The sequence below is a fragment of the Acinonyx jubatus genome, chromosome B3 (assembly GCF_027475565.1).
Source record: "Acinonyx jubatus isolate Ajub_Pintada_27869175 chromosome B3, VMU_Ajub_asm_v1.0, whole genome shotgun sequence".
In the NCBI taxonomy this organism is placed as follows: Eukaryota; Metazoa; Chordata; class Mammalia; order Carnivora; family Felidae; genus Acinonyx; species Acinonyx jubatus.
Window position 1 is genome coordinate 112,826,566 of NC_069386.1, and position 21,148 is coordinate 112,847,713.

A 21,148-nucleotide genomic window follows, 5' to 3' on the forward strand; every position below is an offset into this window, starting at 1 on the left:
CAAGCCGAGTAAACGGGTAAGCAGCTGGGAACAGAGCTACCCCACCACGCGTCCCTAGCATTGCCCACCCTCAGAGTCCCTCCATCCCTAGATGACCTCTGGACCAAGCAGAGTGTGGGAAAGGGGACCCAGGGAGCTTGGTTGGACCTGGAATCTCCCTGAACCTGAACAGAGACCATCTGGGGAATGCACTCCCCTTCTTTCTTGGTGAGACCGCGGGTGCCGTCAAACTGTGCGGTCATCAGCGAGCGCCCTTGGAAAAGTCAGGTTGTGACGGGAAATCTAAGTGGAAGCCCAAGGTGGGCTTCCCAGGCGGCCCTTACCCTGTGCTCCTTGGCATGTAATTGAACTAGAGCCTCCAGGGCATGTGGGCAAGTGTTTCAAGGTGGTGGCTTCTATAGTAACAGTGAAGGTTCCAGCTGAGTTCCAGTTGGCTCTGCTGATGGTGAAACAGTACAGACGGAGGCCAAAACCCAAACCCATGACGAGGCTCCTTAGAAAGAGGGTCAGGGGGGATGACCTCCAAGTCCCTCCTAGTCCTCCGTCCTGTGATTTCACCAGCCCATGACTAGCGCTGGTTCCGTCCTGCCTCGATATAAAGCAGCGTCTGAGCCTTGCTAGCACCTTGGAACACCTGGAGAGCTTTAAGAACTCCTGATACCAGGCTCCCACCTCCAGAGTGTCTGATTTAATTGGTCTTGGGTAGGGCCTGGGCATCGGGACTTTTTAAATCTTCTGATTCTTGTGATTCTAATGTGCAGCCAAGATTGACAACGACTGGTAAAAAGGCAGGTGAGCTAATCATAATGAATAATTACAATGTATGTGCCAGAGACTGTGCTAAGCACATTATCTATATCATCTCCTTTAATTCTCACAATAATCCCCATTTTCCAGGTGAAGAAGCAGGCTCAGGAAGTGACTTCCCAAGGCCAGACAGCAGTCAACACTGGCATCCTAGCCCAGAGCCCTCAGATTTCCAAGGCCAGGCTGGTAACCCTTATGTAACTGCCTTCGAGGTCATGTGAAAACGGAAATGGGGACGTGTCTGGAGCAGGCCCCTGAGGGCCCCTGAATACCCTAGGCGAGTTTCCCTGTGCCCACGCTGAGGTCCCCGGCCCTGTGCCACCCCAGCATCTTGTCTGGTTGGATAGGACCAAGCGGGGATTGGCTGCTTCCCCAGAACCCAGGGCTTGGGCTTGCCGGGAGGGAGGCCCTGTGGGACCCGCCTTTTCATTTGGGAGCCTGACACCTTGCGCTCAGAGCTGGTGAATCATGTGCTTGGTTTCCCAGCCCTCCTGATGAATGGCAGTCTTTCAACTTAGGACACAGCATCAGATGAGATTTTGTTCCCAGGGGAGTGGGGAGTGGTTGGGAGCACATTTTGTTTGCCAGGTGTTTTGGGTTTAGAGCAGACTCAGACAAAAAGTCAGGAGCCATCCATAATATAGAACCAGAGGCTTTTTATTTGCAGTTTCACTGAAATTTAGTGAAAGGCAAGCCCAGCAGGTACCTGTTTTACTGGCAGTAAAAGGAAATTAGACAGCAGTTATTTAAAAGGAGTTTGAGTTGTTCAAATCTTCAATTTAGGGGTACATGTGTGTTTTAAAAGAAAGTTTACAAGGCTTGGGGATTTGGGGTTGAACTGTTTTTTGCTAAAAATGATGTGGAAAATATTTTCCTTTCTTATTTTCAACCTCCCCCTTTGCTGTTTGTTTCCTAAATTTAGCAGTCAAGAAGAAGTAAGCAAATCTAGCTGGAAAAAAACCTGAAGCAGGTCAGGCAGGATTCAAAGTTTAATTGAAGTGATGGACTGAAAATAAAACTCTCCAAAATGAGAAATCATTCTTCCCATTTTATAGAGCAGACTCATTATTTCAGCTTAAACAATTTCAGATGTGGTTGACCTTGTTGGACGTGGAAGTGCTGGGTTGGGCACTTCCCAAAAGGACAGACTGGGGAGGAGGCCACCGTCTAAACGTCAGCCAAGAACTGTTGGAGGAGGCTGGAGGGCTGTGGGAGGCCCAGGAGGCTGTCACTCACCATCTCCCAACCCTCCTTCCTCACCCGGGCAACTCCAGGGGGCTCTTAAGTTATTGTCCAGATGGAACCCCCACCCCCACCCCAAAGCCTGACCACAGCCCTGCCTGCTGGGGAAGGCTGAGCTTACCCCTCCCGGCTCTGGGCTCAAGTCACTCGGCCAGATTCCAGGGACCAGCCTGATGTCTTGGAATGGATGGCTGCCACCAAACTGTGTCATTGCCATTGGTGGCTCGTTTTTTGGTTTTGGTTTTTGATTTGTTTCTTACTTTTGGAGAATGGTTTTCTATCCATCGAAATGACTGAGGGACTGACATCTCTGGATTTTTGGTTATTAGAGAAGGACAGTCAACTCAAACTACGCGCACACACACACACACACATACAAAGGGACAGATAGGTAGTAGATAGACAGGTAGGTAGGTAGGTAGGAAGGTAGATAGACAGATAGATATAGACAGATACCAAAAAAACCCCAAAAACCCAAGATGAATTTGAATCAGATATGATTAGCCCATGAGGAACCCCAAACAACATCACGATAGAGCTTTCTTTCTGTCTCTTGGCTCTGATTGTTTCTTCTTGGCTTCCTTCTCCAGAGAAAATTTCTTCATGTGGTAGGCAAGAAGACTTTGCCTCCCAAGCTTAGCAGTGATGATGAAAAGAGCTCATCTTTTTGTTTTAAACCTGCCTATTGTATGAATGTATGTATGTATGTATGTATGTATTTTAATGTTTATTTATTTGAGAGAAAGAGAGCACACATGCACACGTGCAAGCAAGAGAGAGGCAGAGAAAGAGGGAGAGAAAGAATCCCAGGCTCCATGCTGCCAGTGCAGAGCCCAATGTGGGGCTCTATCCCATGAAAGACCATGACCTGAGCCAAAATCAAAAGTCGGACACCCAGTCAACTGGACCACCCACCCAGGCACCATAAGAGCTCATCTTACAGAAAGTTCTCAGAATGGGGGCACCTGGGTGGCCAGTCAGTTAAGACTCTGACTCTTGATTTCAGCTTAGGTCACGATCTCACGGTTGGTGAGATGGAGCCCTGCATACATCTCTGTGCTGACAGTGCGGAACCTGCTGGGGATTCTCTCTCTCTCTCTCTCTCTCTCTCTCTGCCCCTCCCCTGCACTTGCATGTGTGTGCGTGTGTACATTTTTTTCCTCTCTAAATAAATAAATAAACTTAAAAAAAAAAAAAGTTCCAGGATGGATTCTGATTGGCCCAGATTGAGTCGAGTGACAACTCCTTCATCCATCCCTGTGTCCGGGAGTGCACTCGCCTGGGCCTTGTGCCCATCCCCGTGGTGGAGATCGAGGTGTTGGTGGGGCAGGAGGACAGTGATTAACAGCTCAGCCAGGAGATAGGAGTGGGAAGGAAATCCCCAAGGCAAGCAGAAACTACCCTGCCACCCACTTTGGTCCATCTCAGCTCCAAGTAATGTGTTAGCCAAGTACATGTGTGTGGGAGGGGGAAGGGGGACGAGTGAGGTCATGACAGCTCATTGCTCATGCGTTCATTAGCCGTTGATCTTGAAGCCTACCTTCACACAGGCACTGTTCTGGGCTTTGGGGTCCAGCACTAAACAAAACAGATGGCCCCTGCCCTTGTGAAGCTTCTATTCTCGTGGGGAGAAGCCGTCAAGAAGATAAAATAAACAGAATACACATGTGGAACACCAGATGACACTAAGTGCCATAAGGAAATATAGAACAAGGAGGGAGGTTAGGGAGTGTGAGCGTGGGGCTGAGGTCACAGGTAGTGGTTGGGGAAGGCTCACCGGAGAAGCAAAGTTTGAGCAGAGCCCTGCAGAAGGGTGAAGGAGGGAGCCACGCAGAGACCTGGAAGAGCCTTCCAGAAGGAACGGAAGGGCTGAGGGGAAGGGTGCTGGCAGGCTCAAAGAACATGAGGCTAGTGTGACCAGAACAGAGTCCGGGAGGCAGCAACGGCAGAACCCGAGTCCGGTGTTAACTGGGCCCCCACTCACGGAGCGTCCTGGGCCACTGTGCCTGGGGGGAGAGTGAAAGCCACTGGAGGTCACAGGATGCGTCAAGGAATCCCATTTGTTCTCTGTGTTTTTCTCCCCTGTTGATTATACTTGAGACAGGGACAATATTTAGGTATTCATTCCTTTGCTCATTCATTCGTTCCTTTATTCAGCAGACATCCACTCAGTACCTACCACGTGCCAGGTGCTGGGAGCCCAAAGGCGGGGAGCTCACCATCTAGTGGAAAGGAAAGAGAAGGAAAGCACGGACATCAGTGTCACGTGATGCAGGAATTGCACAAACAGCTCCAAGTGCCTTAGTCCCCTCCAGAAAGGGCAGCAGTACGCCTCCCATCCAGAGGTTCCAACTGGCTCCAAGCCCAGGATCTTGGGTCTCTCGGGCTGGTCCAGATATAGCTCCTCATAGTCCTGAAGCCTAGAGCCAAAGGATGCATTTACCCCTCGCCAACGTGCTTAGTAAGCAGTGTGGGTGGGAAAACAGAACAGCTACACACTTCCCCTTTAGAAGAGGGGAGAAGGGGAATAGCATTCACTGGTCACCAATCCATGATGCATGCGCCATCTCTGGACTGTTCCAGCTAGGCTTGGGATGGGATGAAGTTCCTTGGCCCATGCTCTAGCTACCCGTGATCTGATTGAGGGTGGGGATATCTCTTCATGATCTTCCATGGCCATGTCTGGCATGGGGTGGGGAGCAAGGAGGGGTGATCTGGACTCCTAGATTTCTTTTCTGGTGTCCATACTGCTTTTTGTTGATTTCTATCTTCCCAGCCTCTTCCACAGTGTCTGCACGTACTAGACTTTCAGGAAATATTTGTTGATTTAGCACTAGCGGTATGCCCATAGGACACCACTGTGGATGCGCAGGGCAGGGGTCTCAGTCAGGCTGTGGAGCATCAAGGGGAGGGGCACATCGGGGATGACCCCTGGATGTGTTGCCTGGAGGACCAGGGGGTTCGCCCTGCCCCCTCTGCAAAAGGCAACGCAGGAGAAGCAGCAGCTTTGGTGATCAGTGAGGAATTTGTTTTGAGGTGTTGGGTTAGAGGTACCCATGGGACATTCAAAGGTCTGCAAGTCTCAAGATCAAAGAACAGGGCCACAGGAAATGAGCTGTGGGTGTGGGCGTGTAAACGGGGGGTTATATACCAGGTAGAAGAGTTCTGGGTGGTGCCTGCCGGGTAAGGCCAGGGAGGCGCTGGATAGAGGAAATTAAAGCCCCGCAGAGGTCACGTCCTACCCTTCCTCAGTGTCTCCTCCACTTCGGCTGACTCAGAGCCAACTAATGTTTCAGCTCCCAGCCCCAGTGATGCTGGGTCAACGTGAAAGCAGAGCTAAGACCTCTGGGAGGGAGCAGGAACTGTGTCTCCACGGCACCCCTCTTCACAAGGTGGCTCACAAGTGAAGGGTCTAACCATGGAGGACAGTTGGAGCAGCAGAGGCTATGGATCTGCTGAGGGAGCAGCAGGCATTTCTGGACATCTTTGAGGGTGTCTAGCTTAGTTTTGAGGCCCTGAAGGGACTAAGCCCTTTAAGGCAGGAAGGCAGCTGGCTGGGGATGGGGGAAGCACCTCTTCCTTCTGGCACACGGGAGTGCTCAGTGGCGCTCTGCTCAATGAATGGGTGGCTGGATGAAGGAGTGAGTGAATTCAAGCGTTCTTAAATGAATGAATGATCAGATGGGCCTTGGAACTTGCAGAGGGGTGTCCCAGTGCCTGGTAGATGGGCCACTCTTAATCAATGTTTATTAGGCGATGGGTGAGTGTGGGATGAGGGCTCAGAGGTTTCCTGAGCCCGCAGAGTGGCCAGAAGTCCTAAATAAATAAACACGGTTATTTCCCACAGTTGACTTGCAGGATAATAAAGCGGCATCCTCTCCCTTCGGGAGCTTTCTGCACTTCTTCTTTTATTTTGCCTCAGCCATCAACTGGAGGCTGCTTGCCATTTCTCTGACCTGTGCTGGGAGGGATGCGGGGGACGAGTGGGGGGGAGGCAGAGTTAGCACCCCACCTTCTCCCAGGTGGGAAGGACCCAGAGCACCTCTTGTGTTCACTCTCAAAGTTGCACATCCTTCTAGCAATCCGAGACTCAAGTCAGAACAGTCTCCCCTGCCCTCTCCCTCCCTCCTTCCGTCTTTCCTGAAATGGATTTCCAGTCCAGGGGGGCTGTGCCACATCTGTCCAGTCCCTGGCATGGCGCCAACTCCGAATACCACAGTGGCGCAGCTGTGGTCACCATCCTGAGCATGTGTGCGTAGCGTGGGGCTGGGCCCAGTGGACACGAGGAAACCTCCCTCACTGGCTCTGCCCTTAGGGGGCTCAGGGACTGGCTCCCAGGACAGGATGCAGCTGGAGGCTGGAACCCTACAGGGCGGCAGCTTTGATGGAGATACTCCTGGAGCCTTCTGCACTCCTGTGTCATGAGGCTGGGGGCTAGGCTCCCAGGGGGACACGGAGGCCCCGGGCCACTGTGGATGTGCTCCAGAATCACCCAACACCTCGCTCTCCTCTTCCCCAGGTCCGGCCGCCTTCCGGGGACCATCCCTCTAGAGCTAGACCTGTGACGGGGTCCTCATGCAGAGGGTCTATGTATGGGCGATCCTCACCCAGCTTCCTGCTCCCTCTGGGGGCCCACAGCTCCCACCCAGGCTGCCCGTCAGGCAGAAGGGTTGTAGTTGGGATGCTTCACGGTTGGTGATATTTCAAAGCATGCTGGGAAACATCCGGCCAGCAGCTTGGTTCAAATAATGAGATGTCAGGATCCATCTATCTATCCATTCATCTCAGATGTGTCCTTCCCCCAGGTCTTTCGTGGGGGGACTTTGGGACCACAGAGTGGGGTGTGGCTAAGAGGAGAGAGGCTGGGCCATGGCATCCGTCATCCATCACTCCCCAGCTCTTAGCACCTGTGAGCCAGCAGCTCTGACACAGGGCTACTCCAGCAGCACCGCACAAGTCCCCGAGAATATGCATCATTGTCTGCGTTTGCCTTCTAGCAGCTCTGGCACGAGCCTGGAGGGGCCTGCTTGTCCTCACGGGTAGTTCTCTGTGCAGCAGCTTGTCCGAGCTCTGGGCGTTTCACCGATTAGGCACTTCCTACATGCCGAGCCGGTGTCAGGCCCAAGTTCATCCATAGGAGGCCGCAGGCTGCTTGACAACCTCCAGCTTGTTTGGTGGTCCCCTCAGGACCCCTCATCTTGGGAGTCGCCTTCTCCAAATCCCCCAAAGAGCACTGGTCCAGAGAATGACCTTCAGGGTCAGAACAACCAGTTTGAATCCAGAACCTGTGATTTACTAACACTGACCTCGGGTTTAGAAAAAAAAAATAGATTTCTTTTTCTTCCTAGAGCAGTTGTAGGTACACAAAATTGAGCAAAAAGTACAGAGAGTTCCCATATGCTCCCTGTACACATGAGGGTACCGTTTTTTAACTTCTTGAGCCTCAGTTTCCTTATCTGTACAATGGGGGAAATAACCATCTCCTGCTCACAGAGTTGGGATAAGGCACAAATGAGGCAACGCAGTTAGCTCCTGCCTAGTAGTAAGTACTTTGCACACAGTGGCTGCTTTTTACTCCTGCCCGGGACCTCTCTGATGCTGACCTTTGTCTCAGGTGACAGGAACACCCTCCAGAGGCTTTGATGAGAAGGCGTACCTGGCAGCCAAACAGCTGAAGGCTGGAGAGGACCCTTACAGGCAGCATGCCTTCAACCAGCTAGAGAGTGACAAACTGAGCCCCGACCGGCCCATCCGGGACACCCGCCATTACAGGTAAGGCCTCCATTGTGCCAATGGAGAAAGAAAGGTGGAGGGAAGGGCCAACACCACTTAGCTTGCTTCCTTTTGGTCACATGGATTTGAGAAATGAGAAAGATTTTGGGCGCCTGGGTGGTTCAGTTAAGTGCCCCACTTCAGCTCAGGTCATGATCTCATGGCTCATGAGTTCAAGCCCCACATCAGGCTCTGTGCTGACAGCTCAGAGCCTGGAGCCTGCTTCAGATTCTGTGTCTCCTCTCTCTCCCCCTCCCCCGCTCGCACTCTGTGTCTCTCTCTCGCAAAAATAAATACGCATTTTAAAAAAAAAAAGGAATGTGAAAGATTCCCTCAGACACTCAGGAGACTCAGAAACCCAGTCTAGTTACTGAGACACTCAAACCCTCACCCTCAGTTGTTTCCCTGACTCTTCTGTTTCACTGACCTCCTGAGGGCCTGAGAAGGCCAAGGAAACTCAGCTGGGGCCAGGGAAGCCCTTCAGCACCTCAGTCCAGCGTCCCAGTGAGAGGGACCTGCCTGGGGGCCGCAGGGAGGACTGAGGGGGTGGCCGAGCCTGCTGGTGGTGCCTGAGGTGGAGAGGTGCCACCAACCGTGCCCACACTGTGCAAACAGTGCAGTTCTGTGCACTGCCCCATCGACAGCCCTTCCCTTCTCCTCTGCCCGCTCTGCTGCCCCGGCTTCCACAGCAGTGGAAGCATTTCCCAGAAAAGCTTCCCAGCCTTGCTCTTGGTTCTGTCAGTATGGTAGGTGGGAGAGGCCCCAGAGCAGACCAAGGACGCCTTCCATGATGATTCTCACTCTGATTCCACCTGGTGTGAGTGACCGACCTTGGGGAAGTCATCAAGCCCTGCTCCTTGGTTCAGGTCCTTGACGTGTCCTGTCTAGATTATAGTCACCACCTCCAGCGCCCTCTTCCTGCCCTCACCTATGGGAACAGTCTGAGCCCCTCCGCCCGAAGTGCAAGCCACCCCTGCTGACCCCGAGCCTCTGCTCCTTTTCCCCCTAGCACTTAACGCTCCTGCAGTCTGATACCCTCCTGCCCCTCTCCCTATCTATGCACACTCTGTTTCCTCCACCGGAACCCCCGGGCCCACCACCTGCACCTTCACGACTCCCCTCAGTGTCCTCTCCTCCGGGCAAGGCTCCTTGCCAACCCAGGCTGGTTTGGGGGCTTCCTCTGTACTCCGTGCAGACAGGTCAGCAAGGGCCTGGTGGAGCTGACCACTCACGGGCCTGCAGTTTTAAGTGACCATCATGGGCTGGGCTGGACCTAGCTGTGTACCTAGGGCCGGGCTGGTCCTGATTTGAGGGTAGGTGAGGATGACGCGGACCAACGTTGCTTTTCCTTCTGAAGCGGCTGCTCCACAGCACAAAAGGTGTATGAAGTAAGGGTGCAGAAGGGGACAGGCTTCTAGCACCTTCCTTGTCGGTCATGGAGATGCGCCTGAAATCCAGTGGGCTTGCAGCCTGTCAGAGTGAGATGGATGTTGAATTGGGGGGCGGGACCCAAACTGTCCTCCCTGTCCTGGAATCCCAGTGCTGCCAGCCTCCAGAAACTCACGCTGCCAAATAGGACAATAATCCTGCTACTTGGGGAGACCCCCACCCAGGTCCAGGGGCCAGCTCAGGTCTCAGAAGCTCTTTCTTGGTCCTGGTGCAGAGTCTACCTGCACTGTGGGGTCTACGAGGCCATGTCCACACGGCTCCACTTGGAGACCTTCCTTGGCAGCCCTGGCCATGGCCAAGGCCTAGAGGTTCTGCAGACCCGAATCTCTGAACTGACCCAGGGTTAGCCTGGATCACCTCTGTCCTCCCTCCCACCAAGCCCCCAACCCCCACCTTCTCAGGTGTTCACGGAAGAACTTAAAGGAGGAGTTCCTCTTGGGACGACGCGTGTTTTAAAATGAGACTCTTCAAATCCAAGGCAGGGGTGGGTTGGTGAGGTCAGCCTCCCCTCCTGCCCCAGGGCTGCTGCCCGCCCTCCCAGAAGCCCGAGGTGGATTGGGTGTGTGTGCATATGAGCGCACGCGTGTGTAGGGGGAGCAGCCAAGGTGCTGGCTTTCGCGCACTGGGGTGAGCCAAGCTCTTCTCCTGGCCCTCCAGACTGCAGCTTCTGCTGGACTCCAAACCGTCAGGCTAGTTCCTAGCCCAGCCTCGATCTCCCTCAAGGGGAGCAGAGAGACCAGGCAGGGCAGACCTACTAGCATCACAAAGAAAACCCCACCAGCCCCAAACTCAAAACGTAGGCATGGAACAAACCTCTTCAGAGGCTCTTGGCTCCTGGGAGCCAGATTAATCCCCATCCTCATAGTTATAAATCCCAGAGAAATGCAGAGTGGAGAGGGTTGGAGGGGGTGGGTCGGGAGGGGGTCAAGTTCACCCCCCCAGATGGGGTATGGGGAGGTTGGCCACTTTCAGGTGAAGAATGGGCATCACTATCCAGGGTCTCTGCTTCCTGGGCACAGGTTAGTGTTCAGAGTGAGAGACCTGGCCCCCTAGAGGTCAGTGCTGGGCGGGCGGGGTGGGGGGGGTAGGGGGGGTGGGGGTGGTGGGGGGGGTGGGCTAAGCTGGGCACCCGGGAGGTGGCTACTTCTTCCAACACTCCCCAGCTCAGCAGGCCAAGCCCACCCCCAACCCCAAATCCACATGCCTCTGGGAGGATGCACTTGGAAAGTCTGGCTTCTCAGGGGGGCAGGGGTGAGTTTCCCTACCCCTCCACCCCTCCTACTCCCCGCATTGCTTCTCAAGGAGAATTATTTTAAAGCCTCACAGGATTCTTCCCAGGGGGCTCCCAGGCTGGTGGAACTCCTGCCTGCCTGACCCAGTCCGCTCCGGCAGGGCAGGAAATGGGCCTGGGAATTCGACTATAAGCTGCTGTCAGTGGAATGAATGCTGGAATAAAAAAACAGTCACTGCCGAAATAGTCAGAGAGCAATTGTAATAAAGAAGAAGATTGCCATGAAAACCAACTGCCTTCCCGCCGGCCCCAGGAACACGAAGAAAAGCATTCGCAGTAGCAACAGGGCTGAAGGCTGGCAGGAATGGATTGTTTTAATTCCTTTTCCTGAGGAGGGGGAAGCCAATGCCTAAAAATGTGGGAGAAGGCGAGCCCAGAGCTGTGCGGGGAGGGAGAGGGGTGGCAGGAGCTGCTTATGGTGTCTTCTCAGAGGCTTCTGTTTGCTCCAGAGGTCCAGGGCTCGGGAGGAGGGAGGCTGCTCCCCTGCCGGGTGTCACCGGCCTGCTGTCAGTTTTGGGCAGTAAGTAGCGGGAGTCACATGCGGGCAGAATGGGGGTGATTCCTCTCCAGATCCCACAAATATCATGAGCCAGGAGAAAGAAGCGACAGGTGCCAGGCACAAAACAGAGGCTGTTCCCTCCTGTCCCCCATGTCTCTGTCTCTATCGGGCGGGGAGTTCTGTCTGCTGGCCCCAGGCTGGGGCCCGGAACGGTGCCTGCACATGGTGGGCCAGAGCCCTCATAAATGCTTCACTCCTAGGTCTTTGGCAAAGGTGACCGGGCCTGGGAAGGTGGCCCAACCTGTGGCTCCAGGGTGAGCTGCGTGGGCACGGAGGAGCACTCCGTGGAGGGGCAGGCTCGCACCCTGGTTTTGGCTGGCCTTCCCAATCCCGCAGTGGTATTCCAGGGGGCAGCAGGCTGGACAGAGAGAAGCCTCAAGCCTGCCCTGAGGAGGCTCTCACAGTGCCCTCTGACCTCTGTGCTCCATTCTCAGTTGCCCCTCTGTGGCCTACTCCGCCGACCTGCCAGCCACCAGCGTCATCATCACCTTCCACAATGAGGCCCGCTCCACCCTCCTGCGCACGGTGAAGAGGTAAGCCACCCCTTGGGACCCTCATCTCAGTAGTGCTGCTCCCCGAGACCTCAGGGAGCGCTGCTAAGCCCCTGGCAGGGGGGCACGGGGGCAGGGGGGCACACTGGGACAAGGTGCTGGGCCAGGCAGCATGAAGACCGTGGCCACTGGGAGGGGGAGTCCAATCCTTCTGAGAGGCTGGGGCTGGGAGACCCCAGAAATCCAACTGATATCGGGATGCACAAACACAATGTCAGGTCCCCAGGACAAGGGCAAAAATTCTAGGGTCAGGGGCCGAGGGAGGCAGGGATGGACATGAAGCCTCAGGTGGATGAGTGGCAGGCCAGTAGGTGTCTGTCAACGATTCAGAGGGAGGTGCTCCTCTGTCCTCCTAAACTTGGTCCTGTGGTCCAGTACAACTCCTACTTACCCCATTTCTTTAATGAGAACAGGATGTGGAAAGGAATGCCCAGTGGTATTCCAGGGATTAAGGAAGCATGGGTTTCTTTTACCAGGGAGTGGAGGAAGAAGAAGGACGGTGGGAAGGAAAGTGGGAAAGGGCTTCCCTGGGAACACCCCTGCTAACCCATCGGGCCAGGAGACTCTAGGCAGGAGACTCTAGGCAGGCAGTTCGGGGTCCAGCTGTGTATTGCCCCCGGGCAGGGCTTGTTAAGCCTAAGCAGCCAGGGCAGCTACAGGTCCTGTCTACACTGGAGCAGTTCCCATCACCCATCCGGCACAGGTCCCCGGTGCCTGCAGGTGCAGGCAGCCGGGGCGGCCGGGTCTCCGGAAAAGCCCGGAGAACACCTTGTTCCTCAGCCACTGCTCAGGGCCCAGAAGGTTTGCAAGCAGCTGCCGGTGGCCAGTGTGCTGGCCCCTGAGCTGGGTGGCGGGGGAGCTCTGTGGCAAAGAGAGGTAAATGGAAGGTGGCCCCTGAATCCGGGATCCTCTGTCCCCATCCTTCTAGTGTCCTGAACCGAACTCCAGCCGGCCTGATCCAGGAGATCATTTTAGTGGATGACTTCAGTTCAGATCGTAAGTTTCCACTTTCTGTTTTTCGCATCCCTCCAAACCCTCCTTCCCCCAAGAATGTGGAGGCCAACTCTCCAGAGGTCATCCTGGACCTCACAGGCAGACCTCTGCCCCCGACCAGACCTTCAGTCTTTTCTGGGTGTCCTCCCTGACTCTGCTCCCAGGTGCCAAAGGAGGGAAAAGAGTGGTGTTTTGTTTTGTCTGTGTTTATTTATTTATTTATTTATTTATTTATTTAAGTCATCTCTACAGCCAAAGTGGGGCTCAAACTCACCACCCCGAGAGGAAGAGTCCACGCTCTTCCAACTGAGCCAGCCAGGCATCCCAGAGTGGTGGTGTTTTTGGATGGGACACCCCAGAGATGACCTTTTTAACAACTGAAACAACACCAGTATAGCATCCTTTGTTATTACAACTGCCATATGCTGAGGATTGTCCCTTCAGTGTGGCTATGCTGGTGTTGGCCTGGCGCCCTACTAGTGCTCTCTGGCGCCCCCTGGGGGCAATCCCATTAGTACAGGCATTCCTCCGTCTGGCCTGGGAGTGGGGCACAGGGCAATCCTTTGGCCATTAGAGATGACTGTGCTCCTGCGTGCCTCCCCAGCCCCAGCCCCTTCCCTGGGCTCGCCATGGGACACCTTCTGGGCAGTTCCAGGGGCGACCGAACCCCTTAGGGCCTGATGCCCCTGTCTGAATGAGCTTGCTTCCTTCTCCTCACCTTCAGCTGAAGACTGTCTGCTCCTGACCAGGATCCCCAAGGTCAAGTGCCTACGCAACGATCGGCGGGAAGGTAAGTTCTTGAACCCGAGGTGTCACCGCAGACCTGTTTTGGTCTAGACCTCCGCCCCTCCCCACTCCCTTTTGGAGCCATGTCACGGTAAGCCAGCACGCGCCTGCCGCATTCCGGGTGGCCAGGAGCAAGGTCTGTGGAAAGACACTTCTTTCCACAGCCACGGCATGACTGTAGGCGAGTTGCCCTACTTCTGGCTGCCTCGGTTGTCTCTTCTGAGAAATGGAGTCAATAATTGTACCCTTTCTGCCTTGCATGGCTGCTGTAAGGATTAAATGGGATAGGCCATGTGGAAATGCTTTGAGAAAATCAAAGGGCACTATCAAGCAGATGTAACCTCATTTCCAATCAAGAAGAGTTTTGGAGCATCGTCCACAGCACAGGATTGTACATGGCACTCTAGGAGGCACTTTATACTTCTTCTGAAGTATAAAATGTGGTCCCTGCCCTTGGAGAGCTTATTGTAAGGCCAAGGAGTCAGAATCTACCGCAGGGACAGGCTGGCCATGATTATGTGGGGGTAGAATGGAGACCGCAGGACAGGGGAGGGACCGGGGAGTGGGCCTTGACTGGGTGAGGACGTTGTGAGACAGGGGAGCGGGAACGGGCAGGGGAGTCCGGGCTCGAGGACACTGCAGGCACCGACGTTGGTCTGGCACAGGTACACATGGGATACTAACAGCCCTTTTCTTGAGTCCTCCCCGCAGCAGACAACCACGTTGCCTGCCTGCGTTCTCACATTCTCGCATTCACTCCGCATAACAGCCCATTGTTTTGCACAAAAGAAAATGGGGCTTAAGGAGGTTTAGGAATGCGCCCAGGGTAATGGGTAGAGGAGCCAGAATTCCAACCTGGAGGAGGGACCCCACCCTTAACCTCCCTTACCTCCTCCCTGCCAGGGAGAATCTGGGCCTGGTCAGCAGGGGAAGTGGTGGGGTGAGGATAGATGGCAGAGGACCTTGGAAGCCAGAGAAAGGCATTTGGACTTGATAAGGCAGGTAGGAGGGAGCCACTAAAGGTTAGAGAGAGAGAGGTGAGAGGTGTGATTAAGAAAGAACTGTCAGTCTAAGGAGACCTTCTAACTGGCGTGGAAGAGGCCAGAGAGAGACTTCTAGCAAGCACAGGGCTGTAGGTACCTTTAGGCCTAGGAATATATTGTTTCCTGAGGGATTCGCCCAACACAGTTGTCAACTTTTGATTAAGCGCTTTCTAGCTTCCTGTGGGATGGAAGGAAGGGACAGATGGATATTTGCACATATTATGGATAATCAGATGGACAGGGGCAGAGTACAGGGCAGAGGTGTGGCCAGGGAAACCTCTCCATTCGGAGCTCTTAGAGTAAGGCCCTTCCGTCTTCACAGCTCACAGGGCACCAGTGGCTGCTCTGTCGGCAGGACCAGCCGGGCCCTTTCTCTCCTGACCAGGTCAGTCCCCAGCCCTGGCCAGGGAGCTGCCAGAAGCAAGGCCACTCTCTGACAGTTGGTGAACCATTGGCAAGACTGTCGGGGGCAGGATAGAAGCAGAGCAGAATCTAGCATGTGTAGGCATCCTAGGCACCAAGCACTCTTCCAGACAGGCAGGGATCAATTTGTCTGAAACTTCTAGATAAGACAACCAAGGCTCAGGGAGGTTAAATAACATGCTTAAGGTGAATGAAGGGGCTGCCACAGCAACTCTGGCCTGTCTTAGTCTAGAAGATTCTAGCCATGTCACACATGATGGTGCAACTGAAGGGGACTGCCCTGAGGTCCCTCGGGTTAGGGGGGAAAGGGTTTTGGTTTCTGGTTTTTCTTTGGATACTCAAACGCACTTTATTGCACTTGGCCTTTACTGAACTGACTGTATCATTGTGTTCCCAGAGTCCCAAACAGTGTCTGAGACATCGAGGGTGCTCAGAGAATGACCTTGAGTAACGATGGTTGACACGTAGATGAGAGAAAGGAGAGTGAGGAAGGAAATAAACAAATACAAAGTAAACCTCAATCACAGTAACTCAGAGGAAGCCTTGACCCCTGAAGGGTGCAGAGCCCTGAGACTTTTGAGGGACGGGGGGAAAGCAAATCGGCCCAGTCCCAGTTACCAATCCCTGTCCATTCCCATTGCAGGGCTGATCCGGTCCCGAGTCCGTGGGGCAGATGTGGCCACAGCTGCTGTCCTCACCTTTCTGGACAGCCACTGTGAAGTGAATACCGAGTGGCTACAGCCTATGCTGCAACGGGTAAAGGAGGTGAGTCTGTCTGTCCCTACAGGATCTCTGTCCCTTGGGACATGCCCGCCATGTTCTTGGCATGAGGGCGTGTGAATAGTCTTTGAAGTTGGACAGGCAGAGTACGGGCCTAAAGGGTCTGCCCCCTCCGGAGTGACTCCATGTTATGGAGCTTTCTCCTCTGAAAATGGGGGTAATTGTAATATTTGTCTCACGAGGTTGTTGTGAGAATTCATTTGGATGAGAGCTTGGGTGAACTATAAAGCTCCTATTCCGAATGGTGTTGTTTTCCTCCTGGGGGAGGTGGGTCCTGTGCTGGGGCAGGGGGTATTTTCGGGTCAAGGCTGGGAAGCCTGAGAAGGAAGGAGAGGGGGATGGTGTCCTCAAGGAGAGATGAGGGCAGGGGGCCCTTACTACATGCCAGTTTTATGCTAGAAGGGCAAGGGTAGGAGAAATGGAGGATAGGATGAGGTGATTACAGATCAACCATAAAAAGACCACCCAACTTAAAAATGGGCAAAAGATTTGAATGGACATTTCTTCAAGGCAGATGCAAATGGCCAACAAGCACATGAAAAGATGCTAAAAAGAAAAGAAAAGAAAAGATGCTCAACATTATTAAGACTTGAGGGAAATGCAAGTCAAAACCCCAGTCAGATACCACTTGATACGTACAGGATGGCTGTTACCAAAGATGGACAGTAACAAGTGCTGGCAAGGATGTGGAGAAGTAGGAGCCTTTTCACTCATTGCTGGTGAGGACGTAGAATGGTGCAGCCACTTTGGAAAACAGTCTGGCAGTTCCTCAAAAGTTTAAACATGGAGTTACCACGTGACCCTTGCAGCTGCTGGGTGTATACCCAAGAGAGATGAAAACATACTCCACACAAAAACTTGTACAGGAGTGTTCAGAGCAGTATTATTCAGAGTAGCCAAACTGTGGAAACAGCCCAAAGTCTGCCAACTGATGAATGGGCAAACAAATGTGAGGCAGCCATACAATAGATATTAGCCATAAAAAAGAATGAAGTCCTGATACATGCCACAATAAGGATAAAAACATTTCCCTACGTGAGGGAAGCAGGTCACAAAAGGCCACGTATTATATGATTCCACTGATGCGAAGTGTCTAAAATGAAACAAAGCCACAGAAATAGAAAGGAGATTAGCGGTTGTCAGGGCGGGGAGAGGCGGTTGGGAAGTGACCGCTAACAGGTACAGGGGCTCTTGTCGGGGTGATGAAAATGTTCTGGAATTAGATAGGGGCGATGGGTGCACAATGTTGTGAATATACTATAAGCCACCAAATTGTATACTTTAAAATGGTGAATTTTATCACATGTCAATTATGGCTAATCAAATTGTTATAAAAATGGGAATTAGATCTCAGGACAAAAAGGTCTCTAAAAAGGAGACGGTGAGGCCCCCGCAGGGCTCTGTGAGAAACCATGAGTGGTCTCCCCTGCTCCGCCGTCTCCCAGGCTTTTGTGGTCCTGAGATGGGATGTGAACTGAGGGGCAGAGCTGGGTTCCAAGTTGCGGACAAGAGGATTTTGAGGGTCCGCGCAGAATGCGTGGTGAGAAGAGGCTCTGTTCTGTGTCCCTCCACGGAGGGAGAGAGAAGAGAAGGCTGATGGCAGCTGATAGTTTTGCACAGGGTATATGACATGATCCACCAACACCATTACCCCCCCCCCAAAAAAAAACTTGGATAAAATTAACATTACCCACCAATGGAGGTGGATTTGTGTCTTGGGGGATGATGGGATCCTTGAAGTGGATGTGGCATAGGAGAGTGACACCCAGGTTGCACAAGGACCGCGGAGTCCCTGCCCTCAAGCTGCTGGTGGTCCGATTGGGAAGACTCAACGCAAACGTGTACAGAGGTGGATGACAGTTAATAGAACCACAGTTCAAACCAGCAACAGAAGAGCCACGTCAGTGGCTCAGTGCCCCAGGAATTGTCTGGACTGTAATTGTGAGAACGGCTCAACAGAGGAAGAAATCCCCAGCCTGCAGCAATCAGGCAGGGCTTCATTGAGGAGGTGAGATCCCAGCAGGGCTCAACCTGGTGTGAGAAGAAGAGGCTGGGAGAGCACTGTGCCCAGGGAACCCAGGTGGGACCTTCCGGGAGCCTGGATGTGGTGTTGCAGGACAGGCTTCCAGGAACCTGACATGTCCTGCAGGAAGGGCTGGGTGCCCCACGCCTTGAAGAGCAGGCGGCTGGGCCTTTCTTCGCGGAGTCCCTGGCCTCACGCCATCTCTCGTTCCTCGCCTAGGACCACACCCGCGTGGTGAGCCCCATCATTGATGTCATCAGTCTGGACAATTTTGCCTACCTCGCTGCATCTGCAGATCTTCGCGGAGGTGGGTCTGGCCCCCTGGGGGGAGGAGCCGCAGGCTTGAAAGAGGCAGGTGAGGGCAACCTAAAGCCCTGGGTTTGGTGCTCTTCCTCCTGGTGTGCAGGAGCGTCTCACTCCACCCCCTTACCTCCAGAAAATGGAAAGGGATAGTGTAGAGCCCCGAGGTTGGGGACAAAGCCCTCTGGCACAGTCAGTGATAGCTCCAAGCTAGTCTTTTGTCTTTCTCTCCCTGCAAACACTGACACATCCTTCCCCAATGCTGCCAGCCCTGGGACCATAGCCACAGGTCCTGGCAGAAGGCATGATTATGACAGTGTCTTGGGCGGGGAGGGGAGTCCTCAACCTTGCATGACTTCTAATACGTATAGCTGGAGGTGGTGTGGACACGGGCTGTCTAATACGGTAGCTATTAGCTCCATTTGGCTATTGAGCTCTTCAAATGTGACCAGTCTGAATTGAGATGTGCTGTAAGTGTAAAATACACACCAAGTTTCAAAGTCTTAGTACGAAAGAATGTAAAACATCTCCTCACGGGGTGCCTGGGTGGCTCAGTCCATTAAATGACTGATCCAACTCCGGCCCAGGTCATGATCTCACGGTTCATGGGTTCGAGCCCCACATAGGGCTCTGTGCTAACAGCTTGGAGCCTGGAGCCTGCTTCAGATTCTGTCTCCCTCTTTCTCTGCCCCTCCTCTCCTTGCTGTCTGTCTCTCTCTCTCTCAAAAATAAATAAACATTAAAAAATTATTTTAATATCTCCTCAGTGATTTTGTATATTGATTACATGTTGAAATGAAAACATTGGATATATTGCACTAAATATATTATGCAAATCAATTTCATATGTTCTTACTTTTGAATATGGCTACTAGAAAAATTTAAATTACGTATGTGGCTTGCATTTCTGACTTGCATCTTATTTCCTTTGGACAGCTCTGGTCTAGACTTCAGAGTGGTGCTATTCAATAGAATAGCCATATTTGGCTCCTAAACTTAAATTAATTAAAATTAGGTAAAATTCAAATTTACTTCCTAAGTTGCACTAGCCACATTTCCAGAGCTCGGTAACCACGTGTGGCGACTGCTTACCATATTAAACAGTGCGGATACAGAACATGACCATCATTGCAGAAAGTTCTATCGGACAGGCGGCACTAGACAATCTGTTGCTAGGAGCTAGTGGGCAGAGTGGTTTTCCTATTTGGGGCCCAGAGTTCCAAAAAATGGATACAGCAGTTCCTTAGATCTTGGGAGTTGAGTGGAAGTCTGAAGGGAGCCAGGCATTTCTCCTTTAGGAAAATCACCTCAGGGCCTTTGCATTTGCTGTTCCCCCAGCTAGAATTCCCTTTCCCCAGATATCTCTCCATGAATCAGTCCTTCATTCAGGTCAAATGTGACCTCATTAGGGAGTCTTTCCTGACTACCCTTACTAGAATAGCATGGATACCTTTCTTTTTTTTTTTTTTTTTTTAACTTTTCTTTTTAGCACTTTCCCCCTTCGACTAGCAGATTATCCTTTTATTGATTTATCTTTGTAGTCTCTGTCTTTCCCAGTAGATTCAAACTCAATGAGGACAGGGGCCTGTCTCATTCTGAGTGAAGGAACGACTGCATGAATTGCCCAAGGCCCTCTATGAGCTGGGCTCTGATCAAGGGAGACACCAAGGGCTGGCAGAGCGAGGGAGCAGCCACTGCCAGCGGGCTCTGCCCAGAGCTCTGTCCTCACCCTGCTCTGTCCCTTAGGATTTGACTGGAGCCTGCATTTCAAGTGGGAGCAGATCCCTCTTGAGCAGAAGATTGCCAGGACCGACCCCACCAAGCCCATAAGGTCAGTGCAGCTTTGGGCTCTGCAGAGACCCCATCCTTCCTTGGGTTGAGGGCCTGGGAGGCTGCTGGGGGGCCATTTAGTTGCTGGTGCTCCTGCGGGTGCATGATCTAAATGCTGACTCGGTTCTGGGTCCCAGGGACAGAGAGGACAGAGGCCAGGGAGCTGGCCAGATATCCTGCCCCTGTAACTCTGCAAGCAGGTGATTGCGGGGCAAATGGCCGGGGTTCTGGAACCATCTAGAAGGGCTCCCAGCTTCTCCAGCTCATGCATTGCCTCTCTCCTCTCCTTGCTCCTAGGACGCCCGTCATAGCTGGGGGAATCTTCGTGATCGACAAGTCCTGGTTTAACCATTTGGGAAAGTATGATGCCCAGATGGACATCTGGGGGGGAGAGAATTTTGGTAAGTTGGAAAATAACAATAGCAATAATAACAATAGATAACCCGCTCAAGCACTTTCTATGCACAAGGCCCTGTTCTAAACATGTATTAATGTGTTTCATCCTCACAATCTCACAACAATCTGAGGTAAGTACTATTTTATCTCCATTTTACTGATAAAGAAACTGAGAGAGAGGTTAAGTAATTTGTCCAGAGCCACACAGCTAGCAGCCAGAGAGATTTAGGTGGTCAGGGGGAGACTGTGGCTGCATGGCTAGACGTGTGTGAAAGAACATACAGACTTGTAGCCTGGACTGCAGCTTAAACATGCGGCAGCTTCTCTTCCAGAAGAGCCGGGCGGGGGCAGAGTGGACTTTGGTGGTCAAATGTAAGTAATGGGGTCAGATGGCCTGGGTACAAATACTGGCCCTACTACCTGTGAGCTGTTTGGCCCTGGACAACTTAAAGCCTCCCTAAGTCTCTTTCCTCAAGAGGCTGGTATGAATACTAAATGAGAGATGACTTAAAAATGTTTGGTGTGGGGGCGCCTGGGTGGCTCAGTCGGTTGAGCGACCGACTTTGGCTCAGGTCATGATCTCATGGTCCGTGGGTTCGAGCCCCGCGTCGGGCTCGGTGCTGACAGCTCAGAGGCTGGAGCCTGTTTCGGATTCTGTGTCTCCTTCTCTCTCTGCCCCTCCCCCACTCGTACTCTGTCTCTCTCTCAAAAATAAAGAAATGTAAAAAAAAAAAAAAAGATTAAAAAAATATATGGCATGGTGCTGGCAGCCATTATCATTACTTTTGGGGCCATGGGAGCCCTCTCGCTCCAGCAGGAAAGGCAGGAGCCCAACAAACCCCCAGGGTCACCCGTGAGGTTCAGTTAGATAAAGGCCCAGGACAAATGGAACACCCAACATGG

At 52.8% G+C, this 21,148-nt stretch overlaps 1 protein-coding gene across 1 annotated transcript in view; it reads left to right on the forward strand.

The window, feature by feature from the left end:
• GALNT16 (polypeptide N-acetylgalactosaminyltransferase 16) overlaps positions 1-21,148 on the forward strand; it is a 93,463-nt gene that overhangs the window by 52,606 nt on the left and 19,709 nt on the right. Inside the window, exons 2-9 of the mRNA XM_027066028.2 lie at positions 7,664-7,821; positions 11,555-11,653; positions 12,600-12,667; positions 13,389-13,454; positions 15,560-15,681; positions 17,939-18,026; positions 19,766-19,850; positions 20,147-20,250. Of these exons, the coding sequence (XP_026921829.1) occupies positions 7,664-7,821; positions 11,555-11,653; positions 12,600-12,667; positions 13,389-13,454; positions 15,560-15,681; positions 17,939-18,026; positions 19,766-19,850; positions 20,147-20,250 (790 nt within the window). The remainder of the gene's footprint in view (positions 1-7,663; positions 7,822-11,554; positions 11,654-12,599; positions 12,668-13,388; positions 13,455-15,559; positions 15,682-17,938; positions 18,027-19,765; positions 19,851-20,146; positions 20,251-21,148) is intronic.